This window comes from Balaenoptera musculus, chromosome 8 (assembly GCF_009873245.2).
Source record: "Balaenoptera musculus isolate JJ_BM4_2016_0621 chromosome 8, mBalMus1.pri.v3, whole genome shotgun sequence".
NCBI lineage: Eukaryota > Metazoa > Chordata > Mammalia > Artiodactyla > Balaenopteridae > Balaenoptera > Balaenoptera musculus.
Genome location: NC_045792.1, coordinates 98313757 through 98332155, shown reverse-complemented (window position 1 = coordinate 98332155; position 18399 = coordinate 98313757). Strand labels below are relative to the sequence as shown.

Genomic DNA, 18399 nt, shown 5'->3' with positions numbered 1-18399 from the left:
TGTGGGGAGGATGGTGATCTCCACGTCTTACTCCTCCACCATCTTGAAGGTCCACTGCCCCTCCAAACACCTTTTAAAATTGCTGTAAGACTTTTGTAACATACTAAAAGTAGGGAAGAATGCCCACTTTATTTTGTCAGATGAAGAAATTAAAACTCAGCAACATTCTGTGGCTTTTCCAAGGGGATAAAATGGGAATGACCATCTCCCTCCATTCTGTGATGCCTCCCTCAAGGGGATGAAGCCAGGCATAGGCTGTATAGTATAGAGTTTGTTTGAGTGGTCATGATTTTGATATTTTTACACTTTTGGGGGTATTTCTTTTAATGGGGGGACAATTTTCTCTGAGGAGTGAAAGGAAAGCTATCCTTCTTAGACCTTAGATGGAGCACAATGGCTTGGGTAATAATCTCATTCTTCACAGTATTCACATCCAGAAGGCAGTGATACATCATTTTTTCTCAGGTAATTACCTAAAAGAATATCTGGGAAGATTAAATGAGATATTATTTATTGTTCTCTGACTACCTGGCATATGGTAAGTGCTTAGTTAGTATGAGTGCTATCTTGCTCAGGAATGACAGTGATAAAAGTGAAAGTAATTTGCAGAGGAAGCACAAACTTTCAACCCAAATAAAAATAAGCAACAGATATTTTGAATATAACTGAGTGGTCATTTGGAATATCTGAGTGGAGTCAGGAACTAACGAATATAGTGCATACCTTTACAAATGGTGAGATGGAGGTCAGAAGCTGCCAGTCTCAGGGTTATTGGGAATCCTACACTGGTAATGGTGTCACAGTGTGCTTGTGTCATTCAGGTGACAGAATGTGCCATGAATCATTTTCCATGCATCAGTAATTCATCCATTTTGCTTCCCTTGTTTTGACAGGTGAAACACCATTTCAAAATGGCATTCATGGAGAACAGCACTGAAGTGCATGAGCTTAGACTCTTGGGACTAATTGATATCCCAGCACTGCAAGTCCCCCTCTTCATAATATTCACTTTCATATATCTCATCACTCTCATTGGAAATCTTGGGATGATCACGTGGATTCTGTTGGACTCTCGTCTCCACACTCCCATGTATTTTTTCCTCAGTAACCTCTCTCTGGTGGATTGTGTTTACTCCTCAACTGTTACTCCCAAGGTGATGGCTGGGTTTTTCACAGGAGATAAAGTCATATCCTATGGGGGATGTGTTGTTCAGACGTTCTTCTTTGTGGCTTTGCCAGTGTAGACTGTTTTCTACTAGCAGTCATGGCTCATGATCGGCATGCAGCGGTGTGTAAGCCCTTGCATTACACCACCACTGTGACCACCAGTGTGTGTGCTCAAAGGGCCATAGGCTGCTATGTCTGGGGCTTTGCTCAATCTGCCATCCACACTGGATTCACCTTCTGCCTCTCCTTCTGCCATTCCAATATGGTCCATCACTTCTTCTGTGATATTCCCCCAATCCTGGCCCTTTCCTGCTCTGATATCTACATAAATGAGATTGTGCTCTTTACCTTAGCAGCTTTCAATGTCTTTTTTGCCCTTATAGTTACCTTGACTTCCTATCTGTTCATATTCATTGCCATCCTGAGAATGCACTCAGCAGACGGAAGGAAGAAAGCCTTTTCCACCTGCACCTCTCACCTCACTGCTGTCTCCATATTCTATGGAACTGTCATCTTCATGTACTTACAACCCAGTTCTAGTCATTCTATGGGCAAGGGCCAAATGTCATCTGTTGAACCCTATAGTCTAAGGAATAAAGAGGTTAGTAATGCTTTCAGGAGAGCCATTGAGAAGATGAAGATTCTGTTCAGCACATAGATTTAATTAGAGAGATTATACGATCTGTATAGCTAATCAGTTATCTATTGCTTTGTAACACACTACCACAAAACTTAGTGGCTTAAAACAACATTTTATATTTCTCATAATTCTATGGTTGGCAGGGCAGTTACTTTGCTGCTTTCTCACGGACTCACTCATGAGGTTGCCTATCTTCTGCATAGTCAGTTGGGCTGAAAGCTTAAAGATGGCCTTACATTCCTGGATGTTGATTCTGGCTACTCTCTACCTCTTCTCCACATGGTCTTTGATCCTCCAGAGGCTGGACAAGCTTTCTTTCATAATATTTTCAGGCCAGCATTCTCACAGTGTGAAAGTAAAAATAAAAGGCTCTTGAAGTCCAGACTCCCAACTCACAACATTTTTTTTTCTTCCATAAAAGATTGGCATCGAAATAGAGGTATAAATTTGAAAGTTATCAGCATGTAGATGGTATTTAAGTCCTGAGAATGAATGAGATCTGTAAGAAGACATAGGTAGAGAGAAGGGAAGTGGTTTAAGGACTAAGACCTGGGTAACTGTCTCAATAAAAGGTCAGAGAGAGGAGCTGCCAGCAAAGGTGAGTGGTGTCCTGTAAACCAAGTGATATGAAATGTTTCAAGAGGGAATGTCTGTGTCAAAGGTGCTGGTAGGTTAAGTAATATCAAGATTAAGAATTGATGATAAGCTTTAGTGATATGAAGTTGATGAATGACTTTGAGTAGTTTTAGATCAATGGTGGGGGTAAAAATATTTTAAATGTATACCCTACAATCTAGTCCCTAATTATTCATTGTTTTAGTTACTAAATGTTTTCCCAACCTGCATAATACAGTAAATATATGTTGTGCTTTTCTTAGAGCAGCTAGGGAAATATGGCTTTGATACCCTCAACTTTTGAAAGAAAGCAGGTACCTAAAGATCTGTTGTATTGAATACTTACTTTGCAACAATTTATAGTTCTGGGCTTTACTTTCCCTTCATTGTTTCTGAATATAAGATTGTGTGTAATTAGTTCTTTGGGAGAATGAAGAGAAAGAGTGATTTATGTTACTTTTGGGGAAAGCAGTGTACAGACAGGAAAATAAAATGCTTAAGAAATGGTGTGATGCTTGAGGTGATGAAGTGAGATAAAGGCAGGGATTTGGAACAAGAATTGAGAGAAAAGTAGAAAACTTAAATAAACACAATATATACTCAAAGATGTCTCAAAAATATTTGCAATGATACTGAGCTTCCTGTCTTTTGTTGCTACTTAATTTAACAGCTAAAAGAAAGACTGGAGGGGGGAGGGATAAATTAGGAGTTTGGGAATGACATATACACACTACCATATATAAAATAATTAATCAACAAGGACCTATTGTATAGCACGGGGAAATATACTCAATATTCTATAATAACCTAAATGGGAAAAGAATCTGAAAAAGAATAGATATATGTCAATCACAATCTTCCAATTTATCCTCCCCCCTTCCCCCCCCGGTAACCATAAGTTTATTTTCTGCATCTGTAACTCTATTTCGGTTTTGTAGATAAGTTCATTCGTAGCCTTTTTTCACACTACTATATATAAAATAGATAACTAATAAGGACCTACTGTATAGCACGGGGAACTCTACTCAATACTCTGTAATGGCCTATATGGGAAAAGAATCTAAAAAAAAGAGTGGATTTATGTATTTGTATAACAGATTCACTTTGCTGTACACCTGAAACTAATACAACATTGTAAGTCAATTATACCCTGATAAAAATTTTTTAAAATAAAAAGATTACCAAAAAAAAAGAGTATATATATATGTATAGGTAAGTCACCTTGCTGTACACCTGAAACTAATGCAACATTGTAAATCAACTATACTCCAATATAAAATAAAAATTAAAAAAAAAACCCTACTCTTTTGATTTGAAGTGACCAATTTGGTTTTACCCAGGAACCCCAAAGCACTCCATCTATGGACCCTAATAAACGCATGTGCCCCATGTTCTGTCATTCCCTCTGTCTGCACTCTGGCTTGGCCTCCCTGTGTGACCCCTGGAGGCATGCTGTATACTTCTTCCACGACCTGTGAGTAATAAACTTCTCTCTTTCAATTTCTCTCCTGGTCTGTTGTTGAACTGTAGCTCACTACCTGGCACCCTTTGCTCCACTTAACAAATGTAAATTTAACATGCTCCACTTAACAAATGTTAATTTAACAAAGTCATAACAACCAGAAGGGCCAAGGGCAGGAGACAATCAGTGTTTTAAATTTAGCTCAAACAGTGCAGCTGAGAGTGAATTCAAACTTCCTCCACCTTTTTGTTTTATTCAGTCCCAAAGGGATTGGGTGATGCTCACCCACATTGGGGTGCTTCATTCAGTTCACTAATTCACATGCTGATCTCTTCCAAAAACACCTTCACAGATCCACTCAGAAATAGTGTTTAACCACATATCTGGACATCCCCTTACTTACTCAAGTTGACACATAAAATTACGCACCACAGAAGGGCTTGCTATTTTCATTTTGTTATTATTTTCTGTACCTCTTGTAGCTATTATTCCCCTCTTTTACTCTCTTGGTGCCTTTCTCTGTGTTTTGTTGATTTTGATTTTTAGTGACATGCTTTGATTCCTTTCTCATTTTCTTTTGTGTATCTTCTATTGGTACTTCTTTGTGATTATCATGGGGCTTGCATAAAACACCTTATAGTTGTAACAGTCTATTTTAAACTGATAACAACTTAACTTTCTATTATATACAAAAACTCTAATCCTTTATACCTCCCCTCCCCTTTACATTATGGATATCACAAATTATATCATTTTATATTTTTTATCCCTTAATATAGTTTTACAGCTATAGTTATCTGTTTATCCTTTAAATGCTATACTAGAATTCAAAGTGATTTACAAACCACAATTACAGTTTGCTGGATTCTATATTTGTCTGTATATTTACCTTTGCCAGTGAGCTTTATATTTTCATATGCTTTTGGGTTGCTGTCGAATGTCCTTTCATTTCAATTGGCACTTCCTTTAGCATTTCTTTTTTTTTTTTTTAACATCTTTATTGGACTATAATTGCTTTACAATGGTGTGTTAGTTTCTGCTTTATACCAAAGTGAATCAGTTATACATATACATATGTCCCCATATCTCTTCCCTCTTGCATCTCCCTCCCTCCCACCCTCCCTATCCCACCCGTCTAGGTGATCCCAAAGCACCGAGCTGGTCTCCCTGTGCTATGCAGCTCCTTTAGCATTTCTTGATAGGCAGGTCTAGTGATGATGAACTTCATCAGCTTTTTATTAAAATTGAACTATAATTGACATACATATTATATTAGTTTCAGGTGTACAACGTAGTGATTTGACATTTGTATACACTATGAGATGATGACACTGATAAGTAGAGTTACCATCTGTCACCGTTTAAAATTACTACAATATTATTGACTATATTCCCTATTTTATGTAGTACATCACCATTACTTATTTATTTGTAACTGATGAGCACCTCTTAATCTCCTTTCCGTATTTTGCACATCCCCCACCCTCTCTTCCCTGGCAGCCATGTTTTTCTCTGTACCTATGAATCTCTTTCTGCTTTTTTTGTTCATTTTTTTTTTGGTTTGTTTTTAGATTCCACAATAAATGAAATGATAAGGTATTTGTCTTTCTCTGTCTGACTTACTTCACTTAGTCTAATACCCATCAGGTCCATCCACATTGTCACAAATGGCAAGATTCCATTTGTTTTTATGGCTGAGTAATATAAATTGTATATCTACACCACACCTTCTTTATCCATTCATCTATCTGTGGACACTTTGGTTGTTTCCATATCTTGTCTACTGTAAATAATAATGCTGTGATGAACATAGGGATGCATGTATCTTTTTGAATGTGTTTTTGTTTTCCTTGGGTAAATTCTCAGAAGTAGAATTGCTGAACTGTATGGTAGTTCTATTTTAAAATTTTTGAGAAAACTCCATATTGTTTTCTATAGTGGTTACACCAATTTACATCTCCACCAACAGTGCAGGAGTGTTCCTTTATCTCCACATCCTTGTCAACATTTGTTATTTGTTATCTTTTTGATAATAGCCATTCTGATAGATGTGAGGTGATATCTCATTGTGGTTTTGATTTACATTCACCTGATGATTAGTGATGAGCATTTTTTCATATGCCTGTTGGCCATCTGTATGTATTCTTCAGGAAAATGTCTGTTCAGCTTCTCTTCTCATTTTTAATCAGTTTTTTGTTGTTGTTGTTGTTGAGTTGTATGAGCTCTTTATATATATTGGATATCAACCCCTTATTGGATATATCATTTGTAAATATCTTCTTCCATTCACTAGGTTGCTTTTTTTGTTTTGTTGATAGTTTCTTTTGCTGTGTAAAATCTTTTTAGTTTGATGTAGCCTCATTTGTTTATTTTTGCTTTGGTCTCCCTTGCCTGACTAGACATATCCAAAAAAAAAAAAAATTAATAAGACCAATGTCAAAGAGCTTATTTCCTATGTTTTTTTCTAGACGTTTTATGGTTTCAGGTCTTACTAAAATTTTAGTGTGGGAATTATTTCAGATTTACACAAAAATTTCAAAGATAGTATTGAGAATTCCTATATCCACTCACCTAGTTCACTTTACATGTAAAGTTTCATTATCTTATGTTACTGTGGTTCATTTTTCAAAACAAAGAATCCAACTTTGGTACTTTGTGGTTAACTGAAAAGTCCAGAGTTTATACAAATTTCACTAGTTTTTCCACTATGTAATGTTTCTTTGTTTCAGGATCCAATCCTGAACATCAGAAACAAAGTAGTCATTTTGAAGTCTATGAGGTAATAGTGTGTTACCAACAATGTGTAACTTGCACAGCCACTATTAAGATAAAAGAGAAACATATGGGGTATGAAGGAAAATAAATGAAGCAGGCTAGAGTCATAGCTAGAAAAAAATCTGGGGTGTGATGATCAGAATATGGGAGAAAATTGATAAGAAACCTCTAGGTTGTTGAAGGAATTGCATTGCTAAGAAAGCTATGCTTTCATTTAAAAAGTCTTTGAGCATTAGATTACCTCTGAAAAGTCCAAACTGCATGGATGGAAGTAAGCCACAAAACAATATTCCTCAAGGAGAAAAGACTTCAATACCACTTCAGAAGTCATCATAAAAAAAGAATTCAGAAAGCAATATCCAAAAGATTGGATGAGATGCTAAGAAAAAGAATGCAAAATGGAGTTCTTAACCAAGAGACATATCAAGATGTAATGAAGAATTGTCTATCATTCTCAGGGCTGGCGGGGGGCAGTCTTTGTGATGCCAACTCAGCAAAATTTCAGAATTGGCTAACATGTCTACCATTATTCTCTTTTATGAATGAGGGTTTTTCCCCTTATTATCATTACCCTGCTTCAACATGATAGATTGGATGTGTATATGGGATGAGCTAAGTTTTCTTTTTAGTTCACAAGTTGTTGGATGAGAAAGAACCACACTGGACTGGATGGAGGTGACAAAGTTATCACTTAGATATACTGATAATTGAGCTTCTAATGTGATTAGCTAGAAATTTAAGTTGTCCCCTGCCAGAAATTTGGATTGGAACTCTAGTGCGTCTTTGTCTCCTCAAAATTCAGAATTCTCCAGTCCAGCCCTCTAGCATCTTATTACCTTCAAAATATGACTATGTCCTGTGAGTGAGATTGTCCTTGTCTTGAGACAGTCTCCTCCTGTAGCAGTTATTTGTTTCCTTTGTATAAAAAGACTGCAGGGCATTTTACTCTACCTTTTAGAAGAGTCTGGCCAAATTCTTCAGCCTCAAGCAATCCAAAACGTGAAGACTACCAGTAATGTATGAAGATTCTGTCAGGAACACTCACCTCTGTTGTAGACAGCACTAAGGGTTGTCAATGACATGAAAGAATTGAGATTATCATGTATCACCAGTGGGATTGCAAAATGATGCATCACTTTTAAAAGCCAGTTGGCAGTATCTTATAAAGCTAAACATAAACTTTACCATTATCAGTCAACAATTCCACTTCAAGGTGTTTACTCAAGTGAAATGCAAACCTATGTTCATACACAAGCCTGTAGGCAGATGTTTATAGCAGATTTAATTGTAATCAATAAAAACTAGAAATAAACAACTTGGTTAGATCCGTGTAATAAAATACGATTTGATAATAAAAAGGAACAAACTACTGATGCATGCAACAAATGGATGAATGTCATGTGTATTATGCTAAATGAAAATAACCAGACTCAAAAAGCTACATACTGCATGGTTTCATTTATATGACATTTCTTGCAAAGGAAAAGTCATAAGGACAAATATAGTCTCTGGGGGGTGCCAGGAAATTTTCTCTGCAAAAGAACACAGGAAAATTTGGGGGGTATATAAGACTGTTCTTTATTTTGATTGCATTGGTGGTTACATTATTATATACATTTGTCCAAACTCTCAGAACTGTACACTAAAATGCATAAAATTTACTGTAAATAAAACATACTGAAACTGGAAAAAAAGGAAGAAACAACAACAAAATAATGTAAACACATCTCTGTGCTATCTCAATAAGCCAAGTTGCGTCTTCACATGCAGTTTAATTGCTTCTTCCTGAAGTAAGTGAGCAGGACCTGTATTTTTCCTCATGGGGGCTTATTCGCCTGAGATCTCCAGGTCTCTAAAATTCCCTCCTGGTTCCCATTCATTAGCTTCTGAAATCCCCAAATAGTTCTTCTCTTTGACATCATTTTAGAAGTGACAGACTATATACAGAGCCTCTTTGGTAATTTATTTACTCATCTGAATGTGAATAATTGTTAGTACACATGCTGATCTTTCCCCAAACTAAGGATTATCCGTGAGTTTGCAACCATTGACAGGAAAAATCACCAAGATAAAAATTATATTGAATGCAGACAAAATGACGATTTACTGACTTGTTTTATAGACCTTATTTCAATAGCTATTCACAGCCACGATTCTGTGAATTAGGCTATGTTAATAATATTATGTCTATTTCACAAATAAGGAAATTAAGATTGTCGTAAGGTAAGTAACAACTACAAGGGCACCTTTTGATTAGTGCTCCAAGAGAGTTTCTCCAACAGGATTTATACATTCTTCTCTGAGAGAGTTTCAAATCCGACTAAAAATTTAGGATTTCCAGGACCTTGATTTCAAATAACAGGTAAGATTCTATATTCTATACACATTTTGAGTGAGAAGTGGAGTACTTGTAAAAGCAGTAGTGAAACTGATACTATGAGTTATTTGGGCTCAAAATAGAATGTCATAAACATTTTTCTGAAACAACTGGGATCAAGCCCAATTACAAGCTTGATCAAGCCCAATGCTTCCCTTAGTAGGAAGTTCAGTGATACTCATGAAACACTATGCTATGTTCCCAAAGAGGATGGGCAAAAAGATTAGACGATGCTCTGAGTAGGTAGCAATTTCATTTGGTTTATTAGCTTCCCTTGTTACCATAGGGGACGCTCACAGCAAAAGTCTGAACTGACAGTTGTTTAGATTCCAGAAGGGTCCTCATGAGATTATGTAGATTTGTATCCCATTCACTATTATTTACCTCATAATTTCACCCTTTTCATGACATCTATAAAAGCTGACAAAACAGTCATTCAGAAAATAGATTGTAAAACCAATCATATATACATTTGAATCTTGAACCTACTTCATATTAGACATGTAATTTAGGAAGTAACTCCTAAAATTCTCAGTTTTCTTATCTGTAAAATATTGGTAGTAGCACTTTTAATGGAAAGATTAAATGAAACATATCTATATCTGCATATATAATTCTCTTATTAGTGGTCATAGAACACAGAATATGCTATTAAAAAGCTACGTTATCATGTTTGTCAGAAATTTGTAAACAGAAATGTCTTTAGAGACTAGGAATGTAAAGTGAAGTTGCAACATGGCCAGGAGGAAGATTGCAGAGAAAAGTAGCTGCCAGACAATGGGTGTCCTGCCAAAGGACCTCCTACACTGTTGGTGGGAATGTAAACTGGTAGCGCCGCTATGGAGAACAGAATGGAGGTTCCTTAAAAAACTAAAAATAGAGCTACCATATGATACAGCAATCTCACCCCTGGGCATATATTAAAAGAAAACTATGGTTCAGAAGGATACATGCACTCCAATGCTCATTGCATCACTATTTAAATAGCCAAGACATGGAAGCAACCTAAGTAATGTCCATTGATGAATGGATAAAGAGGATGTGGTACATATTATATAGAATGGAATATTAGTCATTCAAAAGAATGAAATAATGTCATTTGCAGCAACATGGATGGACCTAGAGATTATCATACTAAGTGAAATAAGACAGAGAAAGACAAATAGGATATTGCTTATATGCGGAATCTAAAAAAATGATACAAATGAACTAATTTACAAAACAGAAACAGACTCACAGACTTCAAAAACAAACTTATGGTTACCAAAGGGGAAACTGGGGGAGGGGGGCGGGAGGGATAAATTGGGAGTTTGGGATTGATATATACACACTACTACATTTAAAATAGGTAACCAACAAGGACCTACTGTATAGCACAGAGAAGTCTGCTCAATATTCTGTAATAGCCTGAATGTGAAAAGAATTTGAAAAAGAATAGATATATTTATACATATAAATAAATCAGCTTGCTGTACACCTGAAACAAACACAACATTGTAAATCAACTGTAGTCCAATATAAAATGAAAATTTAAAAAAATAGGCAATTGACTTTTCAAAAATCTTCCCAATGCTGACTGGATATCACATGGGCTTTTACTATTCTCTATCAAAGACTAGTTTTACTTTGTATCGTAAACACTGGAATATAGCTGCATCTGAGACAAATGTGAAAGATATGTATAACTAGGTAACACTCCTTGTGTATTTCAATAAATCTTTCTAACCCAGAAAATAAATTAAATTAAAAGCACAAGCATATCATTAAAAAATAAAAATATGGACCTTGCCAGAGAACAGATGTGCAGGCTAGAATTAAACTCCTGGTCCATGACTTTTCAACCCTCATCTCTGTGATTTAGCTACGGAATGAGAATAAACTGAGTAAGAATGAGTTTTAGGGAAGGAACTCCTTCAAATACAAATCAGAAGGAAAATTAAGCAAGATAGACTGAATGTCCCTGGATTTTCACATGAAATGGCTGGTATAGAGTGAGATATCCTGGAGGACACAGAAAAGGCTAAATGAACACAATGTGTGAGGAAAGGCAAGTTGAGAAGTGAATGTACTGGACTTCAAACTCACCCACACCTTGAGACCCTACATATCAGTACCTTTCTTTCCTAAATCAAGATGGAGACCATCATTTCATCCTAATAAGAAGATAGTAACTCATCAGGATTATGCTGAACACCCAAGTTGTGCTTTTTAAAAAAAATGTATTATCTCATTTAACTATTTATAATAATCTAATTTTAGATGTCCCATTACCATCTTCATCTTGGAGATAGAGAAAACAAGGCTCTCAGAAGTTATATTAAGAATAATGTCTCCCAGATAGTAAAAGGTGGGACTGCTTTTTGAATGCATATGTACTTCTTTCCAGAGCCCTAGCTCTGCCTTGATCTGAAGCTTGACTCTGTCAGTTGACATTTGTGTAAAGGTCCACAGAACACTTAACCTTTTGTAGGTCTGTTGAGAGGATTAAGCATTTTAAAATACATTAAACGTAAATGTGTACTTGGAATGAGAACTGTGTAAATGTAAGCTGTTAACAGACTCATGCGATCTGATTTGGGAGATGTATGTATGGCAAATATGTGACCTTAGACAAATCATAACCTCTTTCTGCACTTTAGTTTGTTCATTTGCACAAGTGGGAAGTTGGCCATGTAATCTCTATGGATCTTTCAGCTTCAACAGTGTGTAACTATAAGATAATCTATTTACTATGTTTTTTGGTTCAGATCTATGCTTTAGATCAGAGAATCATGAAGAATAATTTATTGCCGTAATATTATGGTAAAATAAACAGGGTGTTTTTATATTTAAATTTAAGTGAAATCTCTTTGCTCTTTACCAAATATTCCTTGCTTTCTCATTACTACAGAGAATTTAGAAATTCTCATGGAAAATGGTACAGAGGTGACGGATTTCATCCTGGTGGGTCTAACCAATGCCCCAGAACTTCAGATTCCTCTCTTTATTGTGTTCACCCTCATTTTCCTCATCAGTGCTTTTGGAAACCTGGGGATGATCACATTGATCCTGTTGGACTCCCATCTCCACACCCCAATGTACTTTTTCATCATTAATCTGTCCTTGGTGGACTTTGGCTACTCCTCAGCTGTCACACCTAAAGTGATGGCTGGGTTCCTTAGAGGAGACAAGATCATCTCCTACAATGCATGTGCTGCTCAGATGTTCTTATTTGCAGCCTTTGCCAGTGTGGAAAATTTCCTCTTAGCCTCAATGGCCTATGACCGCTATGCAGCAGTATGTAAACCCCTCCATTACACCATCACCATGACGACAAGTGTGTGTACATGTCTAGCCATAGGCTCCTATGCATGTGGTTTCTTGAATGCTTCCATCCACGTTGGAGGTACATTCAGCCTTTCTTTCTGTAAGTCCAATGTGGTCCATCACTTTTTCTGTGACATTCCAGCCGTCATGGCTCTCTCTTGCTCGGATAAACACATTAGTGAGATGGTTCTTGTTTTAATTTCAAGCTTTAATGTCTTTTTTGCTCTTCTGGTAATATTGATTTCCTACCTTTTCATATCGATCACCGTCTTGAAGAGGCACTCAGCTAAGGGATACCAAAAAGGTTTGTCCACCTGCGCTAGTCACCTCTCTGTAGTCTCCATCTTCTATGGGACAGTCATCTTTATGTACTTACAACCCAGCTCCAGTCATTCCATGGACACAGACAAAGTGGCATCTGTGTTCTATGCTATGGTCATTCCCATGCTGAACCCTATCGTCTACAGCCTGAGGAACAAAGAGGTTAAAAGTGCATTCAAGAAGGTTTTGGGGAACGCAAAATTCTCTCTAGCCTTTGGATTTTAATGTTGTGTGATGTACAATAATCTAGTTTCGTTTCTCTCAGGTCATCCCATTCTCTTTTTTAGCCCTAAAATGCATTTAATTCCTAAAGTTATATCCTTACCACTTTAAAATATGTTATTTAGGGATAATAAAATATGTTCAGAAATGTAATACTTAGACTAGTATGGTTCAAGGAAAGAATAAGATGTTTTGCGTCCTGCTTCTCAAAAACATTACTCATGGCATTTGATTTATTCACTTGTTACACAGGCATTTTCTCTACCACATGCCAGGGGAAACATACATGTAAATCAGTGGGACAAACAAGGCTATGAACAGAAACACATATGTGTGCTGTATGTGGACATGTGGTCACATACACATGACAGTGGTATAAATGTAAGCAATAAATAAAGTGTAGGTAGTTTTTAATAAAATAATTTAAGATAACTTTTGGGTTATTAGAATATAAATTTATGTCTAATCTTATTTATTTAGTTGACTCTTCTAAGAGTCTTAACTAGAAAAAAATATTATGTAATTCTAAATGACAGTATGTGCTTTATTGGCACACATTATGGAAAGACACATAAATATTACTTTTAAATGGAGTTATGTTTCTGTCTTGACTGAGTCATTTTGTAGAACCAAATGTTCACATTAAATTTTTTGAAAGGATGAAAGAGCTAGAATAGAAAAAAAATGGAGGAAAATAAAAGCATTTCAATTTTTCATATATGACTTTTGAACCAGACACCATTTTAGGTATTAAGACTAGAGTTGTGAAAAAAGCAGATAAAGTCAGTAATACTCTCATGGGGTTTACATTCTAATTGGGGGAAAATACTTACAAGTGAACATATAAATATACAATGCTTTGTTATAAAGCAGAAACTAACACACCATTGTAAAGCAATTATACTCCAATAAAGATGTTAAAAAAAAAAGTCCATTGGAGGAAAAATAAATAAATAAATATACAATGAGTGTTAATAAAGGCTATGTAAAATAAAGCAGAGTGATAAATAAGGTTGCATGAAAAGGAGGAATTTTATGAAGGAGGTAAAGGATTGTATCTATGATATGGTATCATTTAATCAAGCACATAATGAAATAAGGGGACATCCTAGGTAGAGGAAACAGGTAGTAAAATGTCCTGCGCTAAAAGTATGCTTTGTATTGTCATAGAGTAGAAAAAATCAGAGTTTATACAACTAGCTGAATGACTAGAGGAATGATAACAAATGATGTAACTCAACTAAAGTACGAGTAAATGGGTTGCAATAACCATTTAAAAGCATTTAAGGACAGAACAACGTGTAACATTATTGTTATTCTCGTTATATTTATTTAACGCAATGTGAAGAGTTGGTGGTCATATGAGCATAAATTGAAAACAGCCTTTATTTTCTCTCCTCTTGTATGCTGCCATTTTAAAAAAATTATTATGAGAACATGTTGTTTTAAACAAATAAATCAGTGCTAACATAAATGATAATTCTATGAAAATGCTATGTTTATAGATAAAATGTACCAACAAAAATTTACACACTTTAGCAAGGTAGAGAGAGAGCAAGAAAATGGTACCTGCCAGCACCTCTGGTGGACACTTTAAGAATAGCAAATAAACCTCCACCACATAGAGTCTGGGAGCTTTTCAAACTGCTGTTTCTGCCCTGGACCCCGGGGTGAGGGAATCTGTGCATGAGCCCTTTGAGAGCAGTTTCTCAGTTTGCTATAGCACTTTGGGGCTCACGGATTTGAGCCCCATTTGTTTTCAAAGCCAGATGCTTTGGGGGCTCATCTCTCAGGTGCAGGTCTAAAGAGGTGGGGTGCCGGATGTGGTGTACAAACCCTTTGTTCCTCAGAGAGAAGCTCCAGAGTAATGAGTTCCCTCCCAATTGTGGGTTGCTCTGCCAGGGGTGAGGTTTATGTCTTATCCTCTCCTATCCACCTCAGTGTGACCCTGCTATTGTCTAATGCAGAGCTGATCATCTGTTCTCAGAACTTTTTCAGAGGGAATTGTAGTATGTGTAGGTGTAGATTCAGTGTGTCCATGGGAGGAAGTGAGGTCAGGATCTTCCTATGTAGCCATCTTGGAACACAAAAAAAGGCTACTTGTACCTGATTTTAGGTGGGGGGACAGTTTTTCACTTTTGAAAATTGTTAGCTGTGTGTTTTCATAAATGCACTTTGTCAGGTTGAGGAAGTTCACTTCTATTCCTACTTTTCTGAGTGTTATTTTTCATGAAGGCATGTAAGATTTTGTCAAATGCTTTTTTTTTTGGCCGTGCCGAGTGGCATATGGGGTCTTAGTTCCCCAACCAGGGATTGAACCCACGCCCCCTACATTGGAAGCGTGGGGTCTTAACCACTGGATGGCCAGGGAAGTCCCTCAAATAATTTTTTTGAATCAATAAGATGATTATGTTTATCCTTCATTATATTGAAATGGTTTACTTCACTTATTGATCTTCATATATTGAACCATTCTTGCATTCCTGGGATAAATCCTACTTAGTCATGGTTTATAATCTTTTTAATATGTTCACTGATTTACTTTGCTAACATTTTGTTGACTATTGTAGCATCTATATTCATGAAAGATATTGGTCTATAGCGTTTTGGGGGGTTTTTTTGGCTCATGTTTTTGACACATTTTGCCATCATGGTAATGTTGCCCTCATAAAATGACTTAGGAAGAGTTCTCTTCTGTACTATTTTTTGGAAGAGTTTCAGAAACACTGATATTTATTGTTTTTTAAATACTTTTGGAATTCACCAGTGATGCCATCTTTTCCTGTTTTTGCTTTTGTTGTTGTTGAAAAGTTCACATCGATTTAATCTCTTCCTGTTATATGATTGCTCAGATTTTATATTTTGATATTTTGACACAATATTGGTAATTTAGGTTTTTCTAAGAATTTGTGTATTTCATCTGGACTACCGATAGTTGTACAGTTGTTAATAGTTAGTATTATAATCTTTTTTATTTCTGTAAGAGTGGTAGTAATGTCCCTCTTTTTATTTCTCATTTTAGTAATTTGAGCCTTTGCTCTTTTTTTTTCATAGTCAGCCTACAGAGGTTTGCCATTTTTGTTGTTTTTTTAAAAGAATCAACTTTAGCTTTGTTGTCTCTTCTGTTGTTTTTATTGTCTATTTCACTTATCTCCACTCTAATCTGTATTATTTCCTTCCGTCTTTAAGCTTTGGTTTTAGTGAGCACTTCTTTTCCCTTAAAGTGCAAAGTTAGGTTATTGATTTGAGATCTTTCCTCATTTTTAAAATGAACACTCACAGCTGTAAGGATCTCTATGAGCACTGTTTTTGTTAACTATTCAATATTTGATGTGTAGTGTTTTCATTTATATTTGTCTTAAAGTATTTTTTATTTCTCTTCTGTTTTCTTCTTTAACCCATTGGTTGTATAAAGCATGTTTTTTAATTCAAAACTATGTGAATTTTCTTAAAATATTCTTTCTGTCCTTATCCATTTCTCTGCTCTCATTTCTTTTTTTACATCTTTATTGGAGTATAATTGCTTTACAATGGTGTGATAGTTTCTGCTTTATAACAAAGTGAATCAGCTATACATATACATATATCCACATATCTCCTCCCTCTTGCATCTCCCTCACACTCTCCCTATCCCACCCCTCTAGGTGGTCACAAAGCACCGAGCTGACCTCCCTGCTCTATGCGGCTGCTTCCCACTAGCTATTTATTTTACATTTGGTAGTGTGTATATGTCCATGCCACTCTCTCACTCTGTCCCAGCTTCCCCTTCCCACTCCCCATGTCCTCAAGTCCATTCTCTACATCTGCGTCTTTATTCCTGTCCTGCCCCTAGGTTTTTCAGAACCTTTTTTTTTTTTTTTAGATTCCATATATATGTGTTAGCATAAGGTATTTGTTTTTCTCTTTCTGATCTATTTCACTCTGTATGACAGACTCTAGGTCCATCCACCTCACTACAAATAACTCAGTTTCGTTTCTTTTTATGGCTGAGTAATATTCCATTGTATATATGTGCCACACCTTCTTTATCCATTCATCTGTCGATGGACACTTAGGTTGCTTCCATGTCCTGGCTATTGTAAATAGAGCTGCAATGAACATTGGGGTACATGACTCTTTTTGAATTATGGTTTTCTCAGGGTATATGCCCAGTAGTGAGATTGCTGGGTCATATGGTGGTTCTATTTTTAGTTTTTTAAGGAACCTCCATACTGTTCTTCATAGTGGCTGTATCAATTTACATTCCCACCAACAGTGCAAGAGGGTTCCCTTTTCTCCACACCCTCTCCAGCATTTATTGTTTGTAGATTTTTTGATGATGGCCATTCTGACTGGTGTGAGGTGATACCTCATTGTAGTTTTGATTTGCATTTCTCTAATGATTAGTGATGTTGAGCATCCTTTCATGTGTTTGTTGGCAATCTGTATATATTCTTTGGAGAAATGTCTATTTAGGTCTTCTGCCAAATTTTGGATTGGGTTGTTTGTTTTTTTGATGTTGAGCTGCTTGTAAATTTTGGAGATTAATCCTTTGTCAGTGGCTTCATTTGCAAATATTTGCTCCCATTCTTAGAATTGTCTTTTCATCTTGTTTATGTTTTCCTTTGCTGTGCAAAAGCTTTCAAGTTTCATAGGTCCCATTTGATTATTTTGTTTTTATTTCCCTTTCTCTAGGAGGTGGGTCAAAAAGGATCTTGTTGTGATTTATGTCATAGAGTGTTCTGCCTATGTTTTCCCCTAAGATTTTTATAGTGTCTGGCCTTAAATGTAGGTCTTTAATCCATTTTGAGTTTACTTTTGTGTATAGTGTGATCTATATTTCTGTTTTTGTGCCAGTACCATACTGTCTTGATTACTGCAGCTGTGTAGTATAGTCTGAAGTCAGGGAGCCTGATTCCTCCAGCTCCATTTTTCTTTCTCAAGATTGCTTTGGCTATTCGGGGTCTTTTGTGTTTCCATATGAATCGTGAAATTTTTTATTCTAGTTCTGTGACAAATGCCATTGGTAGTTTGACAGGGATTGCATTGAATCTGTAGATTGCTTTAGGTAGTATAGTCATTTTCACAATGTTGATTCTGCCAATCCAAGAACATGGTATATCTCTCCACCTGTTTGTATCATCTTTAATTTCTTTCACCAATGTCTTATAGTTTTCTGCATACTGGTCTTTTGTCTCTTTAGGTAAGTTTATTCCTAGGTATTTTATTCTTTCTGTTGCAATGGTAAATGGGAGTGTTTCCTTAATTTCTCTTCCAGATTTTTCATCATTAGTGTATAGGAATGCAAGAGATTTCTGTGCATTAATTTTGTATCCTGCTACTTTATCAAATTCATTGATTAGCTTTAGTAGTTTTCTGGTAGCATCTTTAGGATTCTCTATGTATAGTATCATGTCATCTGAAAAAAGTGACAGTTTTACTTCTTCTTTTCTGATTTAGATTCCCTTTATTTCTTTTTCTTCTCTGATTGCTGTGGCTAAAGCTTACAAAACTATGTTGAATAATAGTGGTGAG

At 36.0% G+C, this 18399-nt stretch overlaps 1 protein-coding gene and 1 pseudogene across 1 annotated transcript; both read left to right on the top strand.

Moving 5' to 3' along the window:
• The first annotated feature begins 911 nt into the window (after positions 1 to 911).
• Positions 912 to 1825, top strand: LOC118899725 (annotated as a pseudogene).
• A 10118-nt stretch (positions 1826 to 11943) lies between these two features.
• LOC118899728 (olfactory receptor 5B2-like) lies at positions 11944 to 12888 on the top strand. Its single transcript, XM_036861630.1, has one exon. The coding sequence runs from the start codon at positions 11944 to 11946 to the stop codon at positions 12886 to 12888; it is 945 nt and encodes a 314-aa protein (XP_036717525.1).
• Positions 12889 to 18399: the final 5511 nt, after the last annotated feature.

Excerpts from the sequence above, each read along its gene's own strand:
- LOC118899728 (XM_036861630.1), top strand. The coding sequence starts at position 11,944 with ATGGAAAATGGTACAGAGGTGACGGATTTCATCCTGGTGGGTCTAACC.